Below are 26,751 nucleotides of genomic sequence, written 5' to 3' on the forward strand. Positions count from 1 at the left end.
TTAGTTCCGAAGACGAAAAGGAGTATCTTTTGTGAGGCTTGGTCTGAAGATCATGTGTGTCAGATTTGGTGACGATCGGACAAAATTTGTGACCTGTGAAAACTTTTTAGTGTTTTTGATTAAATCCAAAATGGCGGAAAATCCATCATGACGGAAAATGACGTCATAGGGTGCGTTGAACTCGACTTGGTCCAATGATTCCAACGATATCTCATTTTTGACAATCGGTCATACGGGTCAAAAGTTACGTGCGTGAACGCATGTCCAACTTTGGCCTGTTGGTGGCGCTAGAGCGCTCAAGGTGCCGATATGAAACTTGGTGAAATTATTCATGAGACTGTCCTCAATTAGTGTGCCAAATTTCACAACTTTTCACCAGACGGTTCTATGGGCTGCCATTGACTTCAATGACGGAAGCGTAATAATAAATATAGCTGCAAGCAGCAATGTGGGGGCCAAGCAGTGCGCTATAGCAGGAATGGCATTGCCAGGGCATGAGCAAGCAATCACAGCAAGTTTGATTGCAATTGGATAAAGAATGGCTGAGAAATAAGGTCATTTACTTTGTTACAGCGCCCCTAGATGCCAAATTACACCAATGTCCTTGTGTGTTCTCACAATCAGTTATGATGTCCCTCTACCAAGTTTGGACTTCATACACCAAAGTGTTGCTGAGATGTGAGCTCACGTTCTTTATTACAGCACCCCTAGAGGTCAAATGAGACCACTTCCCTTGCATGTCCTCACAATCAGGTAATATGTCCATGTATCAAGTTTGGACTTCATGCAACGAACCGTTGCTGAGATATGAGCCCACTTCCTGTATTACAGCGCCCCCTAAAGAGGCCAAATGATGTCAATTTCCTACTGTGTCCTCACAATCAGGTACCAAGTCCCTGTACCAAGTTTGAACTTCATACATCAAAGTGTTGCTAAGATAAGAGCTCACTTCCTGTATTGCAGCGCCCCCTATAGAGGCCAAATGATTCCAATTTCCTAGTGTGTCATCATAATCAGGTAACAGTTCCTTATACCAAGTTTGGACTTTTTACACCGAAGCGTTGCTGAGATACAAGCTCACTTCCTGTATTACAGCGCCCCCTATAGAGGTCACATGATGCCAATTTCATAGTGCGTCTTCACAATAAGATACCAAGTCCCTGTACCAAGTTTGGACTTCATACATTAAAGCATAGCTGAGATGTCAGCCCACTTCCTGTTAGGCGGCATCGTCGCCATGTGTGATTGGCTGTCACGGGCAAATAAACTTGAAATTAAAAAATCTGACAAGTATCGTTTGTGCGGCTCGGTCTGAAGATCATCTCCGCCAAGTTCTGTGAAAATCGGATGAAATTTGTAACCGCTGAAACTTCTCGTAGTGTTTGGACCAAATCCAATATGGCGGAGGTCCAATATGGCGGAAAGTGACGGGATAGGGGTCGATGAACTCGAGATTGTTCAAGGATTCAGACGCTACCTCAATTGTGAAAATCAGACAAAAGAGTCAAGGATCACGCGCATGAACGCATGTCCAGCTTTGAACTGGTGGTGGCGCTAGAGTGTTCAATGTATATGCATAAAAATTGCTGTGAGTGATTGGGACAGTGTCCTGACTAATGGTATCAAGTTTTGTTATGTTAACTCAAAGTACCACGGAGATGTTAGTCCACTTCCTGTTTGGCGGCTTCATCACCATATTTGATTGGCTGTCACGGGCAAACAAAAATGAAATTGAAAAATCTGACAAGTATCGTTTGTGTGGCTCGGGCAGAAGATCATCTCTGCCAAGTTCCATGAAAATCGGATGAAATTTGTGAACGCTGAAACTTTTCGTAGAGTTTGGACTAAATCCAATATGGCGGTGGTCCAATATGGCGGAAAGTGACATAATAGGAGTCATTGAACTCAGGTCGGTCCAGGGATTACAACAGTGCCTGATTTGTGAAAATCGGACCCACCGTTCAATGGTCACATGCGTGAATGCAATCCAGGTTCGACCCATTGGTGGCGCTAGAGTGTTGGGCATAGAGTTCTATAAATTGGTGAGAGTGATCATGGGACGGTTCTGAATCAGTGTGCCGAATTTCATAACTTTAGACCCAGCGGTTCTATTTTCGGCCAAATTTTGACCCGTTGGTGGCGCTAGACGGCTGGGTTTAGAGATCCGTAAATGAGCGTGAGTGGTCAGTGGAGTGTCCCGAAACTTTCTGCCAAAAAATCTGCACTTTTTAGCCAGGCGTTCTATGGGCTGCCATAGACTCCAATGGCAGATGTGTAATAATAATAATAGGAAAAGCTAGTAACTCAATGGGTGCCTTCGCAGCTTCGCTGCTTGGCCCCCAAATATAGCTGCAAGCAGCAATGAGGGGGCCAAGCAGATTCGGCCAGAGTAGCCACGGCAACAAGATAGAACTCAGCAGACACCCGCGATCAACACTTTCAACAAGTGTCATATCAAAACATAGCTGATTTTGTTGGGCTGAAACAGGGCTGAGTATTGTCACCGCCTCCGCCAGCCAGCCCCCCCCACCTAATCACCCCTGCCCGTCCCACCCCGTCCTGCCCCGCCCCGCCCTTGCACGCACGCACGCATTAGAATGAACTGGATAGAACATGTTGTCATCAGTTTCACATCAAAAAATAAAAGACTGATAAAACACATCAGCAACTACACATCAAAATGCAATATTGCTAATTGCAGCACCCCCTACAGGTCAAAGGTCACCATATTATTTGAGCATCCTCCTAATGGGGTAATGAATATATGTAGTAAGTTTGGTTATGATACATGGCAGGGTTGCTGAGATATGAGCTCACTTCCTGTTTGGTGGCTTCGCCGCAGATTTCGATTGGCTGTTACAGCCAAATGCTTCTGTCAATTGTTCCAGAAAGCAATACATTGATAGGTTATGGTCTGAAGATGGTCTCTGCCAATTTTGGTGAGGATCCGTTGAAATTTGTGACCTGCGAAAATTGTACGTGTTTTTGATTAAATCCAATATGGCGGCTGAATCAATTATGATGACATCACAAGTTGGCTTGGGTCGGCCTAAGGACCTCCAACAGTATTACCAGACACCACTAGTGCGTTTTAATTCTAAGCACAACTGCAGCTACAGGCCAAAAGGCATGTTTCTTAATTACAGCGCCCCCTAGATGTCAAAGGTCACCAGATTTCTTGAGCGTCCCCCTGATTGGGTCCTGAGTCCATATACTAAGTTTGGTTATGATAGATTAATGGGTTGCTGAGATATGAGCTCACTTCCTGTTTGGCGGCTTCGCTGCAAAATTCGATTGGCTGTTACGCGCGAATGGTTATAGTTCCGAAGACAAAAAGCAATGCATTAATGAGGCATGGTCTGTAGATGATATCTGTGAAGATTGTTATCAATTGGACAAAATGTGTGACCTGTGAAGACATATAAGTTTTTTTGATGAAATCCAATATGGCGGAAAATCCATCATAGCGGAAATTGACGTCGTAGGGTGCGTTGAACTCGGCTTGGTCCAAGGATTCCAACGATACACCATTTTTGACAATCGGCCATACGGCTCAAAAGTTACGTGTGTTAACGCACATCCAAATTTGGCCTGTTGGTGGCGCTAGAGCGCTTGAGGTGCCGGCATGAAACTTGGTGAAATTAATTATTGGACTGTCCCCAATTAGTGTGCAAAATTGTATAACTTTTTACCAGACGGTTCTATGGGCTGCCATTGACTTCCATTGCAAAATAATGTGCATCAGCAACTACTGGCCAAAATGCATTTTTGTCAATTATGGTGCCCCCTAGAGGTCAAATGTCACCAAATTTCTTGAGCGTCCTCCCGATGGGGTCTGAGGTACATGTACTAAATTTGGTTTTGATACATGAAAGCGTTGCTGAGATATGAAATCACTTCCTGTTTGGCGGCTTCGCCGCATATTTCGATTGGCTGTTACAGCCGAATGCTTCTGTCAATTGTTCCAGAAAGCAATGCACTGATAAAGCATGGTCTGAAGATGGTCTCTGCCAATTTTGGTGAGGATCCGCTGAAATTTGTGACCTGCGAAAACTTGTACGTGTTTTTGATTAAATCCAATATGGCGGCCGAATCAATTAAGATGACATCACAAGTTGGCTTGGGTCGGCCTAAGGACCTCCAACAGTATTACCAGACACCACTATTGCGTTTTAATTCTAAACACAACAGCAGTTACAGGCCAAAAGGCATGTTTCTAAATTACAGCGCCCCCTAGAGGTCAAAGGTCACCAGATTTCTTGAGCGTCCCCCTGATTGGGTCCTGAGTCCATGTACTTAGTTTGGTTATGATAGATCAATGGGTTGCTGAGATATGAGCTCACTTCTTGTTTGGCGGCTTCGCCGCAAATTTTGATTGGCTGTTACGGGCGAACGGTTTAAGTTCCGAAGACAAAACACCACAACTTTTGTGAGGCTTGGTCTGAAGATCATGTGTGTCAAGTTTGGTGACGATCGGACAAAATTTGTGACCTGTGAAAAATTAGTTTCACTTTCACTAAAATCCAAAATGGCGGAAAATCCATCATGGCGGAAAATGACGTCATAGGGTGCATTGAACTCGGCTTGGTCCAAGGATTCCAACGATGCCTCATTTTAGACAATGGAGTCAACGGGTCAGAAGTTACGTGCGTGAACGCAAGTCCAACTTTGGCCTGTTGGTGGCGCTAGAGCGCTCAAGGTGCCGGTATGAAACTTGGTGAAATTAATCATGAGACTGTCCTCAATCAGTGTGCCAAATTTCACAACTTTTCACCAGACGGTTCTATGGGCTGCCATTGACTTCAATGCCAGAGGAATAATAATAATAAGAAACAGTAGAAACACAATGGGTGCCTTCGCAGCTTCGCTAGCAGCAATGAGGGGGCCAAGCAGAATAGGCCGGAGTAGCCACGGTGACAAAATAGAACTCAGCAGACACCCGGGATCAACAGGGCTGAAACAGGGCTGAGAATTGCCACCGCCCCAGCCAGCCCCCCCCACCTAATCACCCCAGCCCGTCCCACCCGATCCTGCCCTGACCTGCCCTTGCACGCACACATTAGAATTAACTGGATGGAACATGTTGTCATCAGTTTCACATCAAAAAATAAAACATTGCTAAAACATCAGCAACTACAGATCAAAATGCAATATTGCTAATTGCAGCACCCCCTACAGGTCAAAGGTCACCGAATTTTTTGAGCGTCCTCCTAATGGGGTCACAAATATATGTAGTAAGTTTGGTTATGATACATGGCAGGGTTGCTGAGATATGAGCTCACTTCCTGTTTGGCGGCTTCGCCACCAATTTCGATTGGCTGTTACGGGAGAATGCTTCAGTCAATTGTTCCAGAGAGCAATATATTGATAGGTTATGGTCTAAAAATGGTCTGGGCCAATTTTGGTGAAGATCAGATGAAATTTGCGACCCGCGAAAACTTTTTGATGTTTTTGATTAAATCCAATATGGCGGCCGAATCAATTACGATGACATCACAAGTTGTGCTGGGTCAGCCTAAGGACCTCCAACAGTATTACCTGAAACCACTAGTGCATTATAATTCTAAGGACAACAGCAGCTACAGGCCAAAAGGCATGTTTCTTAATTATAGCGCCCCCTAGAGGTCAAAGGTCACCAGATTCCTTGAGCGTCCCCCTGATTGGGTCCTGAGTCCATGCACCAAGTTTGGCTTTGATACATGCAAGGGTTGCTGAGATATAAGCTCACTTCCTGTTTGGCGGCTTCGCCGCAAGTTTCGATTGGCTGTTACAGCCGCATGCTACTGTCAATTGTTCCAAAAAGCAATGCACTGATAAGGCATGGTCTGAAGATGGTCTCTGCCAATTTTGGTGAGGATCCGCTGAAATTTGTGACCTGCGAAAACTTGTACGTGTTTTTGATTAAATCCAATATGGCGGCCGAATCCATTACGATGACATCACAAGTCGACATCGGTCGGCCTAAGGACCTCCAACAGTATTACCAGACACCACTAGTGCGTTTTAATTCTAAGCACAACTGCAGCTACAGGCCAAAAGGCATGTTTCTTAATTACAGCGCCCCCTAGAGGTCAAAGGTCACCAGATTTCTTGAGCGTCCCCCTGATTGGGTCCTGAGTCCATGTACTAAGTTTGGTTATGATAGGTGAATGGGTTGCTGAGATATGTGGTCACTTCCTGTTTGGCGGCTTTGCCGCAAACTTCGATTGGCTGTTATGGGCGAACGGTTTGAATTCCGAAGACGAAAAGGAATAACTTTTGTGAGGCTTCGTCTGAAGATCAAGTGTGTCAGGTTTGGTGTCGATCAGACAAAATTTGTGACCTGTGAAGACTTTTAAGTGTTTTTGATAAAATCCAAAATGGCGGAAAATCCATCATGGCGGAAAATGACGTCATAGGGTGCGTTGAACTCGGCTTGGTCCAAGGATTCCAACGATACCTCATTTTTAACAATAGGGTCAACGGGTCAGAAGTTACGTGCATGAACGCAAGTCCAACTTTGGCCTGTTGGTGGCGCTAGAGCGCTAGAGCTGCCCACATGAAACTTGCTGAAATGAATCATTGGACTGTCCCCAATCACTGTGCCAAATTTCAGAACTTTTTGCCAGACGGTTCTATGGGCTGCCATTGACTTCAATGGCAGAGGAATAATAATAATAATAATAATAATAATAATAAGAAAAAATAGAAACACAATGGGTGCCTTCGCAGCTTCGCTGCTTGGCCCCCAAATATAGCTGCAAGCAGCAATGAGGGGGCCAAGCAGAATAGGCCGGAGTAGCCACGGTGACAAGATAGAACTCAGCAGACACCCAGCAGACACCCGGGATGAACAGGGCTGAAACAGGGCTGAGTATTGCCACCGCCTCCACCAGCCAGCCCCCCCCACCTAATCACCCCAGCCCGTCCCACCCCGTCCTGCCCTGCCCTGCCCCTGCACGCACGCATTAGAATTAACTGGATGGAACATGTTGTCATCAGTTTCACATCAAAAAATAAAAGATTGATAAAACACATCAACAACTACACATCAAAATGCAATATTGCTAATTGCAGCACCCCCTACAGGTCAAATGTCACCACATTTTTTGAGCGTCCTCCTAATGGGGTCATGAATATATGTAGTAAGTTTGGTTATGATACATTATAGGGTTGCTGAGATATGAGCTCACTTCCTGTTTGGCGGCTTCGCCACCAATGTCGATTGGCTGGTAGGGGCGAATGCTTTTGTCAATTGTTCCAGAGAGCAACATATTGATAGGTTATGATCTGAAGATGGTCTGTGCCAATGTTGGTGAAAATCATATGAAATTTGCGACCTGTGAAAACTTTTTGATGTTTTTGATTAAGTCTAACATGGCGGCCGAATCAATTACGATGACATCACAAGTTGGCCTGGGTCGGCATAAGGACCTCCAACAGTATTACCAGACACCACTAGTACATTTTAATTCCAAATACAACAGCAGCTACAGGCCAAAAGGCATGTTTTTTTAATTACAGCGCCCCCTAGAGGTCAAAGGTCACCAGATTTATTGAGTGTCCCCCTGATTGGGTCCTGAGTCCATGCACCTAGTTTGGCTTTGATACATGCAAGGGTTGCTGAGATATGAGCTCACTTCCTGTTTGGCGGCTTCGCCGCAAATTTCGATTGGCTGTTACAGCCGAATGCTTCTGTCAATTGCTCCAGAAAGCAATGCACTGATAAGGCATGGTCTGAAGATGGTCTCTGCCAATTTTGTTGAGGATCCGCTGAAATTTGTGACCTGCGAAAGCTTGTACGTGTTTTTGATTAAATCCAATATGGCGGCCGAATCAATTACGATGACATCACAAGTTGGGTTGGGTCGGCCTAAGGACCTCCAACAGTATTACCAGACACCACTAGTGCATTTTAATTCTAAGCACAACTGCAGCTACAGGCCAAAAGGTATGTTTCTTAATTACAGCGCCCCCTAGAGGTCAAAGGTCACCAGATTTCTTGAGCGTCCCCCTGATTGGGTCCTGAGTCCATGTACTTAGTTTGGTTATGATAGATCAATGGGTTGCTGAGATATGAGCTCACTTCCTGTGTGGCGGCTTCGCCACAAATTTCGATTGGCTGTTACGCGCGAACGGTTTTAGTTCCGGAGACAAAAAGCAATGCATTAATGAGGCATGGTCTGTAAATGATATCTGTGAAGTTTGGTGTCAATCGGACAAAATATGTGACCTGAGAGGACTTTTTAGTGTTTTTGATGAAATCCAATATGGCGGAAAATCCATCATGGCGGAAAATGACTTCATACTGTGCGTTTAACTCGGATTGGTCCAAGGATTCCAATGATACCTCATTTTTGACAATCGGCCATACGGGTCAAAAGTTACGTGCGTGAACGCATGTCCAACTTTGGCCTGTTGGTGGCGCTAGAGTGCTTGAGGTGCCATCATGAAACTTGGTGACATTAACCATGGGACTGTCCCTAATCAGTGTGCCAAATTTCACAACTTTTCACCAGACGGTTCTATGGGCTGCCATTGACTTCAATGGCGGAATAATAATAATAATAATAATAATAAATATAGCTGCAAGCAGCAATGAGGGGGCCAAGCAGTATAGGCCGGAGTAGCCACGGCGGCAAGATAGAACTCAGCAGACACCCGGGATCAACAGGGCTGAAATAGGGCTGAGTATTGCCACCGCCTCCGCCAGCCAGCCCCCCCCCACCTAATCACCCCAGCCCGTCCCACCCCGTCCTGCCCTGCCCTGCCCTTGCACGCACGCATTAGAATTAACTGGATGGAACATGTTGAAATCAGTTTCACATCAAAAAATAAAAGATAGATATAACACATCAGCAACTACACATCAAAATGTAATATTGCTAATTGCAGCACCCCCTACAGGTCAAAGGTCACCAAATTTTTTGAGCGTCCTCCTAATGGGGTCATGAATATATGCAGTAAGTTTGGTTATAATACATGGCAGGGTTGCTGAGATATGAGCTCACTTCCTGTTTGGCGGCTTCGCCACCAATTTCGATTGGCTGTTACGGGCGAATGCTTTTGTCAATTGTTCCAGAGAGCAATATATCGATAGGTTATGGTCTAAAAATGGTCTGTGCCAATTTTGGTGAAGATCAGATGAAATGTACGACCCGCGAAAACTTTTTGATGTTTTTGATTAAATCCAACATGACGGCCGAATCAATTACGATGACATCACAAGTTGTGCTGGGTCAGCCTAAGGACCTCCAACAGTCTTACCTGAAACCACTAGTGCATTTTAATTCTAAGGACAACAGCAGCTACAGGCCAAAAGGCATGTTTCTTAATTATAGCGCCCCCTAGAGGTCAAAGGTCACCAGATTCCTTGAGCGTCCCCCTGATTGGGTCCTGAGTCCATGCACCAAGTTTGGCTTTGATACATGCAAGGGTTGCTGTGATATGAGCTCACTTCCTGTTTGGCGGCTTCGCCGCAAGTTTCGATTGGCTGTTACAGCCGCATGCTACTGTCAATTGTTCCAAAAAGCAATGCACTGATAAGGCATGGTCTGAAGATGGTCTCTGCCAATTTTGGTGAGGATCCGCTGAAATTTGTGACCTGCGAAAACTTGTACGTGTTTTTGATTAAATCCAATATGGCGGCCGAATCAATTACGATGACATCACAAGTCGACATGGGTCGGCCTAAGGACCTCCAACAGTATTACCAGACACCACTAGTGCGTTTTAATTCTAACCACAACTGCAGCTACAGGCCAAAAGGCATGTTTCTTAATTACAGCGCCCCCTAGAGGTCAAAGGTCACCAGATTTCTTGTGCGTCCCCCTGATTGGGTCCTGAGTCCATGTAGTAAGTTTGGTTATGATAGGTGAATGGGTTGCTGAGATATGAGCTCACTTCCTGTTTGGCGGCTTCGCCACATATTTCGATTGGCTGTTACGGGCAAACGGTTTGAGTTCCGAAGACGAAAAGGAATAACTTTTGTGCGGCTTGATGTGAAGATCAAGTGTGTCAGGTTTGGTGTCGATCAAACAAAATTTGTGACCTGTGAAGACTTTTAAGTGTTTTTGATGAAATCCAAAATGGCGGAAAATCCATCATGGCGGAAAATGACGTCATAGGGTGCGTTGAACTCGGCTTGGTCGAAGGATTCCAACGATACATCATTTTTGACAATCGGCCATACGGGTCAAAAGTTACGTGCGTGAACGGAAGTCCAACTTTGGCCTGTTGGTGGCGCTAGAGTGCTTGAGGTACCATCATGAAACTTGGTGACATTAATCATTGGACTGTCCCTAATCATTGTGCCAAATTTCACAACTTTTCACCAGACGGTTCTATGGGCTGCCATTGACTTTAATGGCGGAATAATAATAATAATAATAATAATAATAATAAATATAGCTGCAAGCAGCAATGAGGGGGCCAAGCAGAATAGGCTGGAGTAGCCATGGTGACAAGATAGAACTCAGCAGACATCCGCGATCAACACTTTCAACTAGTGTCACATCAAAACATAACTGATTTTGTAGGGCTGAAACAGGGCTGAGAATTGCCACCGCCTCTGCCAGTCAGCCCCCCACCTAATCACCCCTGCCCGTCCCACCCCGTCCTGCCCCTCCCCGCCCTTGCACGCATGCATTAGAATGAACTGGATGGAACATGTTGTCATCAGTTTCACATCAAAAAATAAAGGATCGATGAAACACATCAGCAACTACAGATCAAAATGCAATATTGCAAACTGCAGCAACCTCTACAGGTCAAAGTTCACCAAATGTTTTGTGCGTCTTCCTAATGGGGTCATGAATCTATGTAGTAAGTTTGGTTATGATACATGGCAGGGTTGCTGAGATATGAGCTCACTTCCTGTTTTGCGGCTTCGCCATCATTTTTGATTGGCTGTTACGGAAGAATGCTTTTGTCAATTGTTCCAGAAAGCAACATATTGATAGGTTATGGTCTGAAGATGGTCTGTGCCAATTTTGGTGAAGATCAGATGAAATTTGTGACCTGTGAAAATTTTTGATGTTTTTGATTAAATCCAATATGGCGGCCGAATCAATTATGATGACATCACAAGTTGGCCTGGGTTGCCCTAAGGACGTCCAACAGTATTACCTGAAACCACTAGTGCATTTTAATTCTAAGCACAACTGCAGCTACAGGCCAAAAGGCATGTTTCTTAATTACAGCGACCCCTAGAGGTCATAGGTCACCAGATTTATTGAGTGTCCTCCTGATTGGGTCCTAAGTCCATGCACCCAGTTTGGCTTTGATACATGCAAGGGTTGCTGAGATATGAGCTCACTTCCTGTTTAGCGGCTTCACCACAAATTTTGATTGGCGGTTACAGCCGAATGCTTCTGTCAATTGTTCCAGAAAGCAATGCACTGATAAGTCACGGTCTGAAGATGGTCTCTGCCAATTTTGGTGAGGATCCGCTGAAATTTGTGACCTGCGAAAACTTGTACGTGTTTTTGATTAAATCCAATATGGCGGCCGAATCAATTATGATGACATCACAAGTTGGCTTGGGTCGGTCTAAGGACCTTCAACAGTAGTACCAGACACCACTAGTGCGTTTTAATTCTAAGCACAACTGCTGCTACAGGCCAAAAGGCATGTTTCTTAATTACAGCGCCCCCTAGAGGTCAAAGGTCACCAGATTTCTTGAGCGTCCCCCTGATTGGGTCCTGAGTCCATGTACTAAGTTTGGTTATAATAGGTGAATGGGTTGCTGAGATATGTGCTCACTTCCTGTTTGGCGGCTTCGCCGCAAACTTCGATTGGCTGTTACGGGCGAACGGTTTGAGTTCCGAAGACGAAAAGGAATAACTTTTGTGAGACTTGGTCTGAAGATCAAGTGTGTCAGGTTTGGTGTCGATCGGACAAAATTTGTGACCTTTGAAGACTTTTTAGTGTTTTTGATGAAATCCAATATGGCGGAAAATCCATCATGGCGGAAATCGACGTCATAGGATGCGTTGAACTCGGCTTGGTCCAAGGATTCCAACGATATCTCATTTTTGACAATCGGCAATACGGGTCAAAAGTTACGTGCGTGAACGCACGTCCAACTTTGGCCTGTTGGTGGCGCTAGAGTGCTCTAGGTGCCATCATGAAACTTGGTGACATTAATCATTGGACTGTCCCTAATCAGTGTGCCAAATTTCACAACTTTTCACCAGACGGTTCTATGGGCTGCCATTGAGTTCAATGTCGGAATAATAATAATAATAATAATAATAATAATAATAAGAACAAATAGAAACACAATGGGTGCCTTCGCAGCTTCGCTGCTTGGCCCCCAATAATAATAAGAACAAATAGAAACACAATGGGTGCCTTCGCAGCTTCGCTGCTTGGCCCCCAATAATAATAATAAGAACAAATAGAAACACAATGGGTGCCTTCGCAGCTTCGCTGCTTGGCCCCCAATAATAAATATAGCTGCAAGCAGCAATGAGGGGGCCAAGCAGAATAGGCTGGAGTAGCCATGGTGACAAGATAGAACTCAGCAGACATCCGCGATCAACACTTTCAACTAGTGTCACATCAAAACATAACTGATTTTGTAGGGCTGAAACAGGGCTGAGAATTGCCACCGCCTCTGCCAGTCAGCCCCCCACCTAATCACCCCTGCCCGTCCCACCCCGTCCTGCCCCTCCCCGCCCTTGCACGCATGCATTAGAATGAACTGGATGGAACATGTTGTCATCAGTTTCACATCAAAAAATAAAGGATCGATGAAACACATCAGCAACTACAGATCAAAATGCAATATTGCAAACTGCAGCAACCTCTACAGGTCAAAGTTCACCAAATGTTTTGTGCGTCTTCCTAATGGGGTCATGAATCTATGTAGTAAGTTTGGTTATGATACATGGCAGGGTTGCTGAGATATGAGCTCACTTCCTGTTTTGCGGCTTCGCCATCATTTTTGATTGGCTGTTACGGAAGAATGCTTTTGTCAATTGTTCCAGAAAGCAACATATTGATAGGTTATGGTCTGAAGATGGTCTGTGCCAATTTTGGTGAAGATCAGATGAAATTTGTGACCTGTGAAAATTTTTGATGTTTTTGATTAAATCCAATATGGCGGCCGAATCAATTATGATGACATCACAAGTTGGCCTGGGTTGCCCTAAGGACGTCCAACAGTATTACCTGAAACCACTAGTGCATTTTAATTCTAAGCACAACTGCAGCTACAGGCCAAAAGGCATGTTTCTTAATTACAGCGACCCCTAGAGGTCATAGGTCACCAGATTTATTGAGTGTCCTCCTGATTGGGTCCTAAGTCCATGCACCCAGTTTGGCTTTGATACATGCAAGGGTTGCTGAGATATGAGCTCACTTCCTGTTTAGCGGCTTCACCACAAATTTTGATTGGCGGTTACAGCCGAATGCTTCTGTCAATTGTTCCAGAAAGCAATGCACTGATAAGTCACGGTCTGAAGATGGTCTCTGCCAATTTTGGTGAGGATCCGCTGAAATTTGTGACCTGCGAAAACTTGTACGTGTTTTTGATTAAATCCAATATGGCGGCCGAATCAATTATGATGACATCACAAGTTGGCTTGGGTCGGTCTAAGGACCTTCAACAGTAGTACCAGACACCACTAGTGCGTTTTAATTCTAAGCACAACTGCTGCTACAGGCCAAAAGGCATGTTTCTTAATTACAGCGCCCCCTAGAGGTCAAAGGTCACCAGATTTCTTGAGCGTCCCCCTGATTGGGTCCTGAGTCCATGTACTAAGTTTGGTTATAATAGGTGAATGGGTTGCTGAGATATGTGCTCACTTCCTGTTTGGCGGCTTCGCCGCAAACTTCGATTGGCTGTTACGGGCGAACGGTTTGAGTTCCGAAGACGAAAAGGAATAACTTTTGTGAGACTTGGTCTGAAGATCAAGTGTGTCAGGTTTGGTGTCGATCGGACAAAATTTGTGACCTTTGAAGACTTTTTAGTGTTTTTGATGAAATCCAATATGGCGGAAAATCCATCATGGCGGAAATCGACGTCATAGGATGCGTTGAACTCGGCTTGGTCCAAGGATTCCAACGATATCTCATTTTTGACAATCGGCAATACGGGTCAAAAGTTACGTGCGTGAACGCACGTCCAACTTTGGCCTGTTGGTGGCGCTAGAGTGCTCTAGGTGCCATCATGAAACTTGGTGACATTAATCATTGGACTGTCCCTAATCAGTGTGCCAAATTTCACAACTTTTCACCAGACGGTTCTATGGGCTGCCATTGAGTTCAATGTCGGAATAATAATAATAATAATAATAATAATAATAATAAGAACAAATAGAAACACAATGGGTGCCTTCGCAGCTTCGCTGCTTGGCCCCCAATAATAAGAAAACTAACAATCACTATGGTTGCCTCGCAGCTTCGCTGCTTGGCCCCCAATTAATTAAAAGTAATCAATTTCTATGACAAATCTATGTCTGTTGTGTGTGTGTGGTAAAGCCTAGGCCTACCGTGCGCATATACTGCGCAAAAACGCCACTTGCGCCTAGGCTATTTCATTGTATCGCCTTGTTAGGCTATACGCGGGGTGTGTCAACTTTTTATGAGATAGAGAGACCCCCTTAAAGACAAAAAGATAATTCGAGCCCTGCTAACCAGTGGTGCAAATAACTGACATGTCCAAATGGGCCTTGATGAAATGCGTCGCTAGACTTTTCATACACATTTTAACGGGCCAAAGTTGAAGAGCTGTTGTCCGTTATTGTTCGTGCAAATATAGGCTGATTCATGTTCCCTTGCATTGTGTAACTGAGGTCCATGGCTAGTCTGGCTTTCACCAGACTAGGCTCAATCTTTTAAGAAATCAAAAAATAAATAGCGGGCAGATCAGGCTGGGTTCACCCAGCCTAGTCCATAGGCACCCGATATTGTTTAATTTTCCGATTGAGATATCCACGCTCTGGCTATTCTAAATGCAAAAATGCATCAGGGAGTTATGACAAAACTGTAACTAACAAACTAGATCCTAATAGAAAGCTGTTAGCTTCCCTAAGCTACAGGTAGGCTTATAAGGTAGGCCTATTTACAACATAAATTGTCAATAGGCTATGCTGGCTGGCGACACAAATAAAATCTCCTTTGGAAACCAATGGCTTACGCCTTACAGTATCAAGCGGACTTTAACTGCCATATCGTGGCGAAAAGTTGTAATAAAATTCACGCAGCTCCATGAGTCAAGGAAAGCGCGAATGAAGTAGCCACTTCTAAATGGGACCCACACTAGTGTGTTGCTAAAGCAGCCATAATGAAATGAAGGTGTCATTGTTTGGATACTTTTTAATTTCACAGACTACAACTACCAAGCTGGAATCAAAGCACATCGATTCCCCTCTCACACCCTGCACGCACTTAAAACGAATAAACAGGCGTACCAGTCTCACGCATGTATAGGCAAAACTGTATCAGACTGGTGTAACGTTCGTAAATCTTCCATTGCACAGAATGATTTTTGTAGCACGTGCAACAAATGACAGTCGAAAGATACAATTACAGTGCTGCTATCAATTTGCTTGGTATAACCGCATTTATAGTTTTCTACAAATGCAATCAATCAAATTGGCCTCCATTACTCAACCAATGCTAACGGTAACATTGTACCTAGGTCCTTATTGATATTATAAGATTAACTTACCTGCAGTAAAAACCAAGCATGTCCGATAAACATCCTCAGATTTATTTCGGCTTCAAGAAGGTTCTCTGCAGTAAACTACAGTCCTTGTAGGAAGCGTCCATTGTTTTTCCAACCCACTTTTAACTTCCAACAAAATTACGTCTTACTGCAACGATGCACCATCTAGTGGACAAACGACTAGCCTACTTATCGCCAATACTGGAAATGCAGCCATGATGATGATGATGAATATTTGGCTTTCTTTTAATCCTACTGAATTTGTAATTATGTATCAGCCGTTCTAATACCGATAGTATGTGGGTGCCTGTGTGTGTCTGCATGTGTATATGTGTGCACCGCCATCTACAGGCCAATGAGTGTACAGTCACTAAATGTACACATAACCTAATTTTTCATCCCCCCCCCCCCCATGGATGAAACTTGGCATACCCCCAGAAAATGGCAGGTCAATCATACACATAAAATTTGGTGCAGTTCTGAACATCTTAACTGAAGATAGGGGCGATTAAAGCAGAATAATATTGCATTTTCATTTTTTACCGGGGGGGTGCAAATCACAAATGAGTGATTATGGGCCAGGTTGATGTGGGCCCTTGAGACCAACATACCATAAAAGATTCTTCATCCTCAGTGCCACGGTTCAGGTAGTTATTTAGGAAAAACTGCTTTTTTTGCGGTTCAGGGGCCCAGCACGGGGGGAGTGGCCCCCGGGGACGAAACTAAATTTTTACGTAAAAGTCCAGTGGGGCTACATACCCACCAAATTTCATGTGCACCGGTGTTTCGGTGTCCCGGGTATCGTTGACCAAAAATTCAGGAAGTAGATGACGAAAGAAAAAAAAAAAAAAAAACTTTGACAATCATTATATGACCGCTTCGCTAGCTTCGCTAGCGGTGGTCATAATAATTCTCATCCATACAGTCAATGGTAGTACGTATTTAAGTGCAACACAAAGCACTCCACACACCCAGATCGTTGAGAGACGCCTGCGTACCCTTATAGGCAACCAGTGTGGTAGGCCTACTGAAAACACACATGACACAGTACAGACATAAACAAATTAACCATTGATAAAGAATATGTTCACTTAACACACAGCAGCACACATTGAAGGCCATTTTCCATGTTTCATGTAGGAACACATGGTGAAACCACTGACTGCTTTCTTATTTGTCTATCGGTGAAACCCATTTAAAGTCAAATAAATGAATGAATGAATACATAAAATGAATAAATAAATAAATAAACATAATCACTCAAATCTAAACGACAAGCCTAGCCTGCTAGCCTATGTTATTTTGGCCTATGTGCATGTAGCCTATTAGATAGATAGATAGATAGATAGATAGATAGATAGATAGAGATTTATACTTTATATTTATAGGGGTTGATTTTTTTTTTCATTATCTAAAAAAATATTTGTTTACCTGAGCCAATAGGTTGCGTACGATACGTCTAGGCTACCCTGCAGGTGCAGTAGTTTTAGGAGACAGGAAAAATGCTAAACTTCTACTCCCACAATACACTGCATTATGCCAACTACTTCCGTCTGAACAGCAAAAACATACACAGTAACTTTAGCCGAAGTCAGCACAGAATATACCGCCTGTCACTACGAGTTATAGCGACTTGGTCACAGAATAGTTTCATATTTAGGACAGTGGTAACAGTATCGCTTCAATGGCTTTAGAAACCGAAAAGCTCTTGTCTTATTCATAATGTGAATTACGTAGCCAAGATTAGCTAGCTAACCTAGCTAGCAAAACTAGCTTGCCAACCAGCCAGCAGGCTGATGTTAGGTGGTAACTGTTAAACAATTATTTTCCCTAGAAGCCAGAATGTATACGCTATTGTCGGGTTTGTATAAATACATGTTTCAGAAGGACGAGTACTGTATCTTGATTCTCGGACTGGACAATGCAGGAAAAACAGTAAGATCATCTATATCCAGTTCGACATGTTACACAGTTTGAGAATTTAGCCTTAGCATCTAGCAAGCATTGCTAGATAGTAGCATCTATTAGACATTCTCTGATAGTATCTACGTTAGCCTGCTAACTTGATTCTTGAGTTGCTAGTCACAGAAAACGAGTTTATCTGTGAACGCGCTAATGTTAGTGTGTGAATAAATCTTTATCAGCATGTCCACTTTTATTAGGTTGAATATATATACCGTTGGTGACGTTTAATTAATTTGAAAAGAGCTTGGTTGATGGAAGCGATGAGAAACATTAACATTAGCAACTAGCCAATTGCTCAACTTTTAACTTAGCTGACAGTCAGCTGGTTTATCAACCTCACCATACAGTGTGACTATTATGTTTCCCCCAGACCTTCTTGGAACAAACCAAGACTAAATTTAGTAAAAATTACAAAGGAATGAGTCTCTCGAAGATCACGACAACAGTTGGTCTAAACAGTAAGTACGCATCTGATGTGTTATAGCCTTTGGTCACAATTTCATACATTGAAACAATTTCATACATTGTTGCTCATACATGTTGAAAATTGAACTCTTGCCTTGTAATGTGACATGGCCTATATCTTATTTCCTGACCATGCAGTTGGCACCATTGACGTCGGGAAAGCTCGTTTGATGTTTTGGGACCTTGGAGGCCAAGAAGAGTTGCAGTCATTGTGGGACAAAGTATGTATCACTTCGTATTTACATTTCTTATCAGACATCTGTTTTCCTTATCAATAACCAGTAAAGATACAGTCCTAGTTGTAGTAGGCTACATGAGGATTGCACTGCATTTTAGCCTACCCTCGCATATACAAATTCATAGGTCAATGTCATAATGAGAACAATTTAAAATGTTAGAATTATGCATTTTGCATTAATTCTCTGTAATGACAAAGGTTAGTTATGCCGTGTAAAAATAAGGATATGTTTGTTTTTCTATTGAAATGTAGTATTATGCAGAGTCTCATGGCGTGATCTATGTTATTGACTCAACTGATGAAGAACGACTGACTGAATCAAAGAATGCATTTGGTGAGTGCCCATGTAACTGAAGAAGAATGTCAATATAGTTACCTGCAGAGTTTACTACTACAACTCTTACATCACAGCTGGTGCGCCTGGATCCAAGTTATATTTAGGCTATATTTATTTCTGGTTATTATGACTGCCTTTGTAAATAACAGTCTGTGTATGTTGGCACTACATTGAGATCACAGAGCCCAAGCTACAGTATGAAGGATAAAAGTCATTGTAAAGAATGAAAGAAGTTTAGAATGAACAGGTTTTCTGAACTGTCAAATTATTTTTCTCTATTTCTCAGAAAAAATGATCAGCAGTGAGGTTTTGGAAGGAGTACCGCTTCTTGTGCTAGCCAATAAACAAGATGTAGAGGTAAGCGTATATTTGTACGTAGACAAATACCTTAAGGCTTAAGCGATTGCAGTAGATGTTTGAAGGCCACAGCATGCTGGTCTCAATGAATTTAGCCTGTAAATCTTGTGTTTGGTCAGTAGAGGGAGCCGCATTCCTTGGGATTGGGATTTTTAGTGGGAAGTATGTCTGGTGGAGGCCAGTGCTGTTGATAAGTTTTGCTACAACTATCAATTATATATTGTAGTTGTTTTGCTACAACTATATATTCTGCATTTTTCTTCAGAACTGCCTATCTGTCCCTGACATTAAGACGGCCTTTAGTGACTGTGCCCCAAAGATTGGGAAACGGGACTGTCTCGTTCAGCCCTGCACTGCTTTAACAGGGTAAGAATGCAAACTGAGCCAGTTGTTACACCTCTTCAGCCCACCATGTTATGTGTGCCTCTGACATGTACAAATATTACAAAAATACCCCAGTGTTCCCATGGGATACACTCTTACTTGTAACATCCGCATTGTTCTGACGAACTTATGCTAACTGTTTTGCTAGCTTGTAAACAAATCCATGTGCTTTAATGTTCCCTTTTTCCACTGTTTGAAATGGCATAATGCACAACTTCTCCAGCAGAGGGGGAAATATAGCTAATCCTGTAAAGTTTCCCTTTAATGTTTAAGAAGGTGTGGGAACTCTGATATCCACAGCTGCACAAACTTAATTTTGTATTTGTTTATTTAAAAGGGACAATGCATATCAACTGACATTTTTGTTTACACTCAAAATGTAAATGTGCCAGAGTTAGCAAAAAAGCTCATTTTCATCTGTAGGCCCTTGCAGGTCAACACATCATCACATTAAATCATTAGGAATGCAAGAAAGATAGAGAGCAAATTAAGGAAGAAGAAAAAGAGAACAATAAATAAAGAAGTACAATACAAAGTTTCTAGAATGACACTTCCTCTTTCTTACCCACAGATGTATATATTACATAATTTATTGAAAATATTTCCACATTTAGTTCCCAGTACGATGAATTTTGGACGAGTTCCCTTATGGTTACGAGCATCTGTTTGTTTTGTGAGTTACTGTAATAGAGGAAGTTGCCCAAAGTGTTGACTATTGACTGTTAATTTATCATTCTGTATATGCAATGTCTGCAAAGTTGTGACCCAGGAAGGTTGTTTCTTACCAGCATATAGAACATGGGAATTGTACTTTTATGCAATTATCTTCATGCATTTTGGCATTGAAGTGAGACTAATGTAGCCCCAATACCTATATACTGAAAGTGAAAAACAGTCTGTGGTTAGGTAGTGTCTTTGGGGGCTGAACAAACAGTTTCTCCTCTTTTAAGCAGCCTGTCAAAACATTGCAAATGAACACTTATGTTTGCTTTCACAGGCAAGGAGTGAACGAAGGCATTGAATGGATGGTAAAGTGCGTGATCCGGAACATTCATCGGCCTCCAAGACAAAAGGACATCACATAAGCATCTCTCCTATGATCTCACCGTTAGTGTGAATGTGTGTATGTGTGTCGGCTTGTGATAGTGAGTCTGTGGAAAGAACAATATGACAGAAATCTGGAATTGCAGGTTTATCTGTTTGTATGTCTGTACCAGCTGGTCTGTATTCTGTGGCCAGTGTTACAGGAATTCAGACTTCCTCCTTCCCATTCATATGGCTTTTTAACTGTGAAATTCTCAGCAGACAGTTTTGTGAAAGTCAAAGACAAATAATGTCAGTCTAAGGTGGTGGGAGATATGAAAACCAGGACACCCAGCGATCCGGTCTAAGGTGGTGGGAGACATGAAAACTAGGAGACACAGGGTGCCCCAGGTTCCTTGTTCATTCCTGTCATTGACATCACACTAATGAGACAAGAGAGATCCTGTTTGGTGGCTTTTGAGATGACTGTGGTGTGATTCTATCGATATCTCTGTGAATATGAATAAGCACTTTGTATTTTGCAGTGGTATCTCAAATCAGTCCTGTCAATCTATATTCCTGATGGTCTGAATACATTTTTCCAGTACCGTCTTGCTCTGCTAAAAGTTAATTCACCTAAGTATGAGAAATAATCAAGTCTTATTTTTCTCAGTTGATAAGATGGGCCCAACTGAAATAAAAACACAATTTTCAGGTACTTCTGACAACAGGATTGCTGTGTCCATTCCCTTGAGTGAGTGAAGTTTGGAGCAGACTGTTTTATCATACAAGTGGTATTGGAAATGACGTGGTGCTTCTCCATCCCCTCCTGTGTTCTTGGACATAGCGTGTACACAGCTGATTACTGTTATGACGTGCAGGTTCCAAATCCACCCTTCATTTGTTGGTCCTGTGTACCACAGCCAGAGATGAACTCACCTTTTGCCAACCTTTGATTTACTGACATTATATTTAACTTGACGATTCTTTAAGCTCTTTCTTGGAAATTAATTTGACTTTACAGTGAGGTCTTGTGTAAAATTACAGCCCCAATCACACTTTATTTGTATATCCTCCTTTATGTTACAACAAGCCAAAACAAAACTGTAGTCACCAGTCCCTAATACACCAAAAAAGTCACCTACCCATTCCTATGTCCACATAAATAAGGATCTGTCTCAGTATGTCCTGAGTTCAAGTGAACGGTGGAACATATAGTCTGTTGTTCTTCTGAGGCCAATGGGATTCTGTTTTCTATATTAGCCTTTTGTCTATTTGTGTATACTTTACCCTTCTACAATGTTCATAGATTTTTCATAGTATTCAAGAAATTATGTAATAAACAGTCATTTGCAGACCTGTGAAATCATTGTTTTTTCTATTTCTTTTTTTTTTCTTGCTCTTTTCTCTTTTTTGGAGGGGGATGTGTTTCCTGTGCAGGGAATCCTTTGGGATTGAGGATCCTGGCAGGGCTATCTCCTAGCATCTAGTGTTATTGATCACCCTGATTTGTATCCCAGATGGTCAATAGTTAACACAAATCCATCAGAAAATCAGTTCTAGAGGATAAGACGGTCCCTGTCCCAGCAGATTACTCTAATAAGCATGTGTATGCAGGTGCTGACTCCTCTTGTATTGAGGAAGTGGGGAGAAACGTTTCATTTGCATCCCATACAGGCTAAGCGCATGTGAACAAGCAAACACACCAGAGGGGCAGCTCATCAGAATCTGCCCTGCGACTGCATGGGATCATGTACACGGACACGTGCATGTGGCTGTCTGCACACCCCCCCCCCCCCCCCCCCCCCGCCCTTTTCCCCTCCCATCCACCATCTGTAAGCCAGTGCAGTTTTCTGCCTGGTCAGTGGACAGGGTCCCATAGGGACCGGTCCTGCATTTACGGACTCTCCTAGGTGGGGGGGGGGCGCTCTCACTTCCTCCCTCCCTCTCTAAAAGCCTGGACTCCTCTGGGATCTCGGGCATCTGCTGGTGCAGCTTCACCAGGCTGGGGCCTGTGCAAGCAGCCACCATTATGTAACCCGGCGTATGAAGGTACAGTCATGAAAGTTGTATGAGGAACTATCACGCAACACTTCATCGTATTAAGACTCTGCAATGAATTGTGCAAGAGCCTCTCTAAAAAGGCAATCACTCTGAAAATCACAAAAGGTCCATAAATTGTAACTGTAAATTGGTTTCAGACTAATTTAGATTAAAAAGTATGTTCATTTATCATGATTAATGTTTGTCAACCAAATGTTTTTTTAACATTGATTTTTACAAAGCCTCATCTTACCATTAACAATGTCATGCAATTGTGGAAAATGATGGCAACTGGTCTTTTTTGAGTGAAGTTAAGAAGTTTAATACGATTGATACATATTACATGATTTCCTCCCTTTTTGTTTTCAACCCATGATTAGCTGTCAATCAATATCTGATCAGAGATGATAATGTTGAGGCTGCGTGCAATCAAAATACCTCCCTCCTCCTACAGAGCAATCAATACAGGCTTATCTTTTTATCACTTATCACATACACTTACTTAATACTGTAGCTTAACTTTTATGGTGTTTGTGCTGAGTATCAGTCCTACTCATATCACATGATGTGCTCTTTTGTATGAGTCATGCTGTTTTCAAGGGAGGAATTGACGTGTATGGCTGTACACAATATCCATCATATACAATATATGGTGTCCATTTCTGCCACTCAAGGTCTTTCAAATGGACTCAAACTTCCCAGACAGAGAAATTCAGCATCGCACGTTCCTCTAAAATATGAATACCATGACTCAGGAATCACTTGGGAGAATGGAAAAGTCTTTTGCTGGAGAGAGAGAGAGACAGAAGTGTGGTTGTGTGTGTGTGTGTCTGTGCAGCTTTCTTTAGTAGCACTCTTCCCTAGTCCACACGTGTGTTAGTGTGTTTATAAGCATCAGTGCAGCCCCCCTCCCCTCCCCTCCATCTCCTCTCTCTCTTCCTCCCTCCCTCCCATCCTCCAATAGAGAGCATCATCACTGCAGTGCCGGGCTGCAAGTCCCCTGGCCTCCCCCTCCCCTTCCCGTTTCTCATTCTGCCTGTCCGTCCTCCGCTCTGGCTCTCATTCCTTCTCTCCCCTCCGTCTCCGTCTCCCACTCCTCCGCTCCTCTCCAGCGCGTCTCTCTCTCTCTCTCTGCCTCTCCTCAATCCACCCTGCTCCAGCATCGACTCCAGATTCCACCATGACTAGCACCGTCTCCGGTAAGACCCACTCTCTTCTCTCCTATCTGGTTAAAACACTGGCAAAAAAACAAAATGGCTATGATTTCTTTTGGCTGGTAGCTCAGCAGTGAACAGATGATGATCACCCACCGTTACGTTACGGCACCGTAACAGTGATTTACAGTATAGTCCACTGGTAGACTTCTTCATGTAGCTTGCAATGTGGGTGGTATCAGGGTAATGGCAGCAATATAATGCCAGGCATTCTATCAGAGGTCACAGAGTACACTGGAGTGTGTACAGTATTGCGTAAGTGATGCATGTCTCTGCACCAGTGTCCTATTTGTCTGGTGTGCTTGCTTGGAGAGGGACTTCTCTCTCTCTCTCTTTCTCTCTCTGTCTCTCTCTCTCTATGTCTCGTTTTCTTCTTCCTCCCGATGCCGAGGTGACGTTGTATGCTCCAGTGACTATGCGTGATCAAACAGGCCGTGCGACTCGGCCTGCTCGGCACTGCAGATCTGAAGCAGCTGATTAAAAAAAGACGGCGGGCGGGTGGACAGGTTCAGCGGGAGGCCAGCAGTGCGGCAAAGCGACTGTTTGGGTCACATCGCTGCTTCCGCTGCCATCCCTTCAGAAACACTGAGGAGAACAGCTGCTGTGGGCTTGTGTGCATGCGTGCATAAGGGCTTTTTGACAGAGGAGTAGGTCTGCAGCTACATTAATCACTCTCAACTCTCCCCTGCAGCAAAATTCACCACATCTGAAAAAGAGACCTCGGCACCTCCCACTCATACATCTGTTCTCAAAACAGATGTGAGCCCAGATATTATGATTAAGACTTTTTGTTGTTGTTCATACAGGGAACCAACTCACTTTGGAACATGTGAGGTACTAGGCACAAAACTGCTCACTGTATCTAATTATTTTGCAACTCACTTTTGTTGTGAAGATCTGTCCGTCTATGTCATCAGCAGCTGCACTGATTAGCTGTTTTTGTTTTTAACAACTTCTGGCCTTTGAACTGAAACCAGTTGCTGCAGCATCATTTCATAAGGTGATGCATGTCTTAACGGTCCTTACACCAAAACAGCAAATTTCCTCCAGTGCAAAAAGCCTTCTTGTTGGCAGGAAGTCAGAAATCTGAATTATTTAGTGGATGCTGTGTGTTCTTTCACAGCGGCCTTGGGGCTCATCCACAGTGTCCATCAGAAATGGCACGGGACAGTGTGACTGTCCAGGCCATAGCATGTGCAGAAACATGTAGCATAGTCTTTCAGACATCTACACATACCTTTCACATGGATGGCGGTGGAGACGTGTTTTAGGTTACTTTTTAAATGTGAAAATGTATTGAAAATATTGAAAAATATTGAAAATATGCATCCTGATGGTCAAACCATCACTGCAAGGCACTGATTGCAGTGGCTTAGGTGGGAGAGCAAGTGGGAGATCATTGGGATTGAAAGTCCTTTGACTCTTCACACACATCTGTCATTTCAATGTGTACTCTGCATGGCTGAGCCATGTTGTATTAGTTTCTCTTCCTTCCTCCTCCGTATGGCCTTTATCCTGCAGCGTCAGCACTGATGCCCCAGCAGGGTCATTCATTTAAACTCATTACAGGAGGACCATAGGCAGACTGGTGCACAGTAGCATTCGCTTACATATGCAAACATGTTCCCATAAACAGAAGGCTTATCTCTGGTTGGAGCAAAGCACCTGCTGTATTTTACGAGGACTCTCTCTCTCTCTCTCTCTAGTCCTGTGTTTCTGTCCAGACACACAGTTTTAAAGCGTCTTTCTTGACGCGGCATTCTAAAAAATATTTTGCATTTGCATGCCCCTCCTCATGGCCTGCACCCCCACCATGTTACTGCTAAAGGTACACTCCGTGCCTGAAACTTGTAGGTCAATAATAGATGAGTCAGGTTAGATGAGGATGCTGGCTGTTGATTGGCTCCTCGCTACATGACACAATAAGGAAGGAAGTCGGCGGCTGTGGCCTGGCAACAGGAATCGTCATCATCATCATTTCCTCTCATTTTAAACGACCAGTGTTTGAACTACAAACTATTTTCTGAGAAAAGCACATCCTCACAATGTTGTGTAATCAGATATGACTTCTAAGAAACTAGTTTGCACTGTCTGATGCAGTCCCCATTCTTTGAATCTTGTTTTTTTTAATCTGTGTGTGTTTATAAACAAAGCCTGTCTCTCTCTTCCTCTAGCATATTCAGACAAGATCAGAGAGATGTCTCTGGTGTCTCTCATCTGTTCCTGCTTCCACACACACCCTCACCCAAATACCCTGGCCCAGTATGAAGGTGAGCACTCAACACAAGCAGCAGTCCTCACTGTGTCTGTGGATTTACCCATCACACGTCATTTTACATGGGCTGTATTGCATCTGGAATCTTTCTTTCTGTTTAGACCTGTAAAACTAGTGATCAGAAACCCTCTTCTAATAAATCAACCAAAACAATAAGTGCCATTTAATTACTGGAAATAAGTCCAACCAACCCAAACCAAAAATGCAGTTCGCCAAAAAAGGACTCTCTTGCATTACAAAAAAGCCAAGGCACATATTAGAGGTGGTTTCCTGTACATGGATTAAGCCAGATTTTAATTATTTCTTTTTCAAGTTTTCTTCTGGTCCACTTTGTCTAGGAATGAGTTTAATCCCTGTATGGGACACCGGACATTTATGTTTGAGAGACGGTTGTTTAGCTTACCTGTCTCTGTATTGGTCTGTCTGTGTGAGCAGATATGGAGGTGAAGGCACTGAATAAGCGGGCCTCAGGCCAGGCCTTCGAGGTCATTCTGAAAAGTCCGACCGACTTGTCCCCGGACCGGCCTCAGAGCCTGGCTCTGCCCCAGAAAAAGGACGTCTCTCTGACCGAGCTGAAGCGGAGACAGGAGGCTGCTGAGGAGAGGAGGAAGGTACGAACCACTCATTTCAGCTCACGACAAATACAAGGAGATAGTGGAGTAATTGTTCAAAGGTTTTTTGAATTCAGCACACAATGAGCCCTCATAAGTCACAACAGTAATACAGTATAGTGTAAGTAAAAGTAAAGTCACTTGCATATTACAGATGCTTTTATCCAAAAGGATACAGACACGA

At 43.4% G+C, this 26,751-nt stretch overlaps 2 protein-coding genes across 3 annotated transcripts in view; both read left to right on the forward strand.

Moving 5' to 3' along the window:
• stmn3 (stathmin-like 3) overlaps positions 1 to 26,751 on the forward strand; it is a 338,540-nt gene that overhangs the window by 309,839 nt on the left and 1,950 nt on the right. The window contains exons 1-3 of one of the 2 annotated variants that reach the window (XM_076267465.1): positions 23,557 to 23,666; positions 25,856 to 25,951; positions 26,392 to 26,567. In XM_076267465.1, the coding sequence (XP_076123580.1) occupies positions 23,648 to 23,666; positions 25,856 to 25,951; positions 26,392 to 26,567 (291 nt within the window). In that variant the 5' untranslated portion in view covers positions 23,557 to 23,647. Of the gene's footprint in view, positions 1 to 23,556; positions 23,667 to 25,855; positions 25,952 to 26,391; positions 26,568 to 26,751 lie in introns of those variants that run through there. The other variant, XM_076267466.1, reaches the window with a different exon arrangement.
• Positions 17,200 to 21,779, forward strand: arfrp1 (ADP-ribosylation factor related protein 1). The gene is made up of 7 exons (XM_076267464.1): positions 17,200 to 17,590; positions 17,991 to 18,078; positions 18,224 to 18,306; positions 18,576 to 18,657; positions 18,947 to 19,017; positions 19,283 to 19,383; positions 20,399 to 21,779. The coding sequence occupies exons 1-7, from the start codon at positions 17,498 to 17,500 to the stop codon at positions 20,484 to 20,486; spliced, it is 606 nt and encodes a 201-aa protein (XP_076123579.1). The 5' UTR covers positions 17,200 to 17,497; the 3' UTR covers positions 20,487 to 21,779.

The sequence above is a fragment of the Alosa pseudoharengus genome, unplaced genomic scaffold, assembly GCF_046254945.1.
Source record: "Alosa pseudoharengus isolate Yale_2024_CS ecotype anadromous, Long Island Sound unplaced genomic scaffold, YU_APseudo_1.1 YU_APseudo_1.1_scf_5, whole genome shotgun sequence".
Classification (NCBI taxonomy): Eukaryota; Metazoa; Chordata; class Actinopteri; order Clupeiformes; family Clupeidae; genus Alosa; species Alosa pseudoharengus.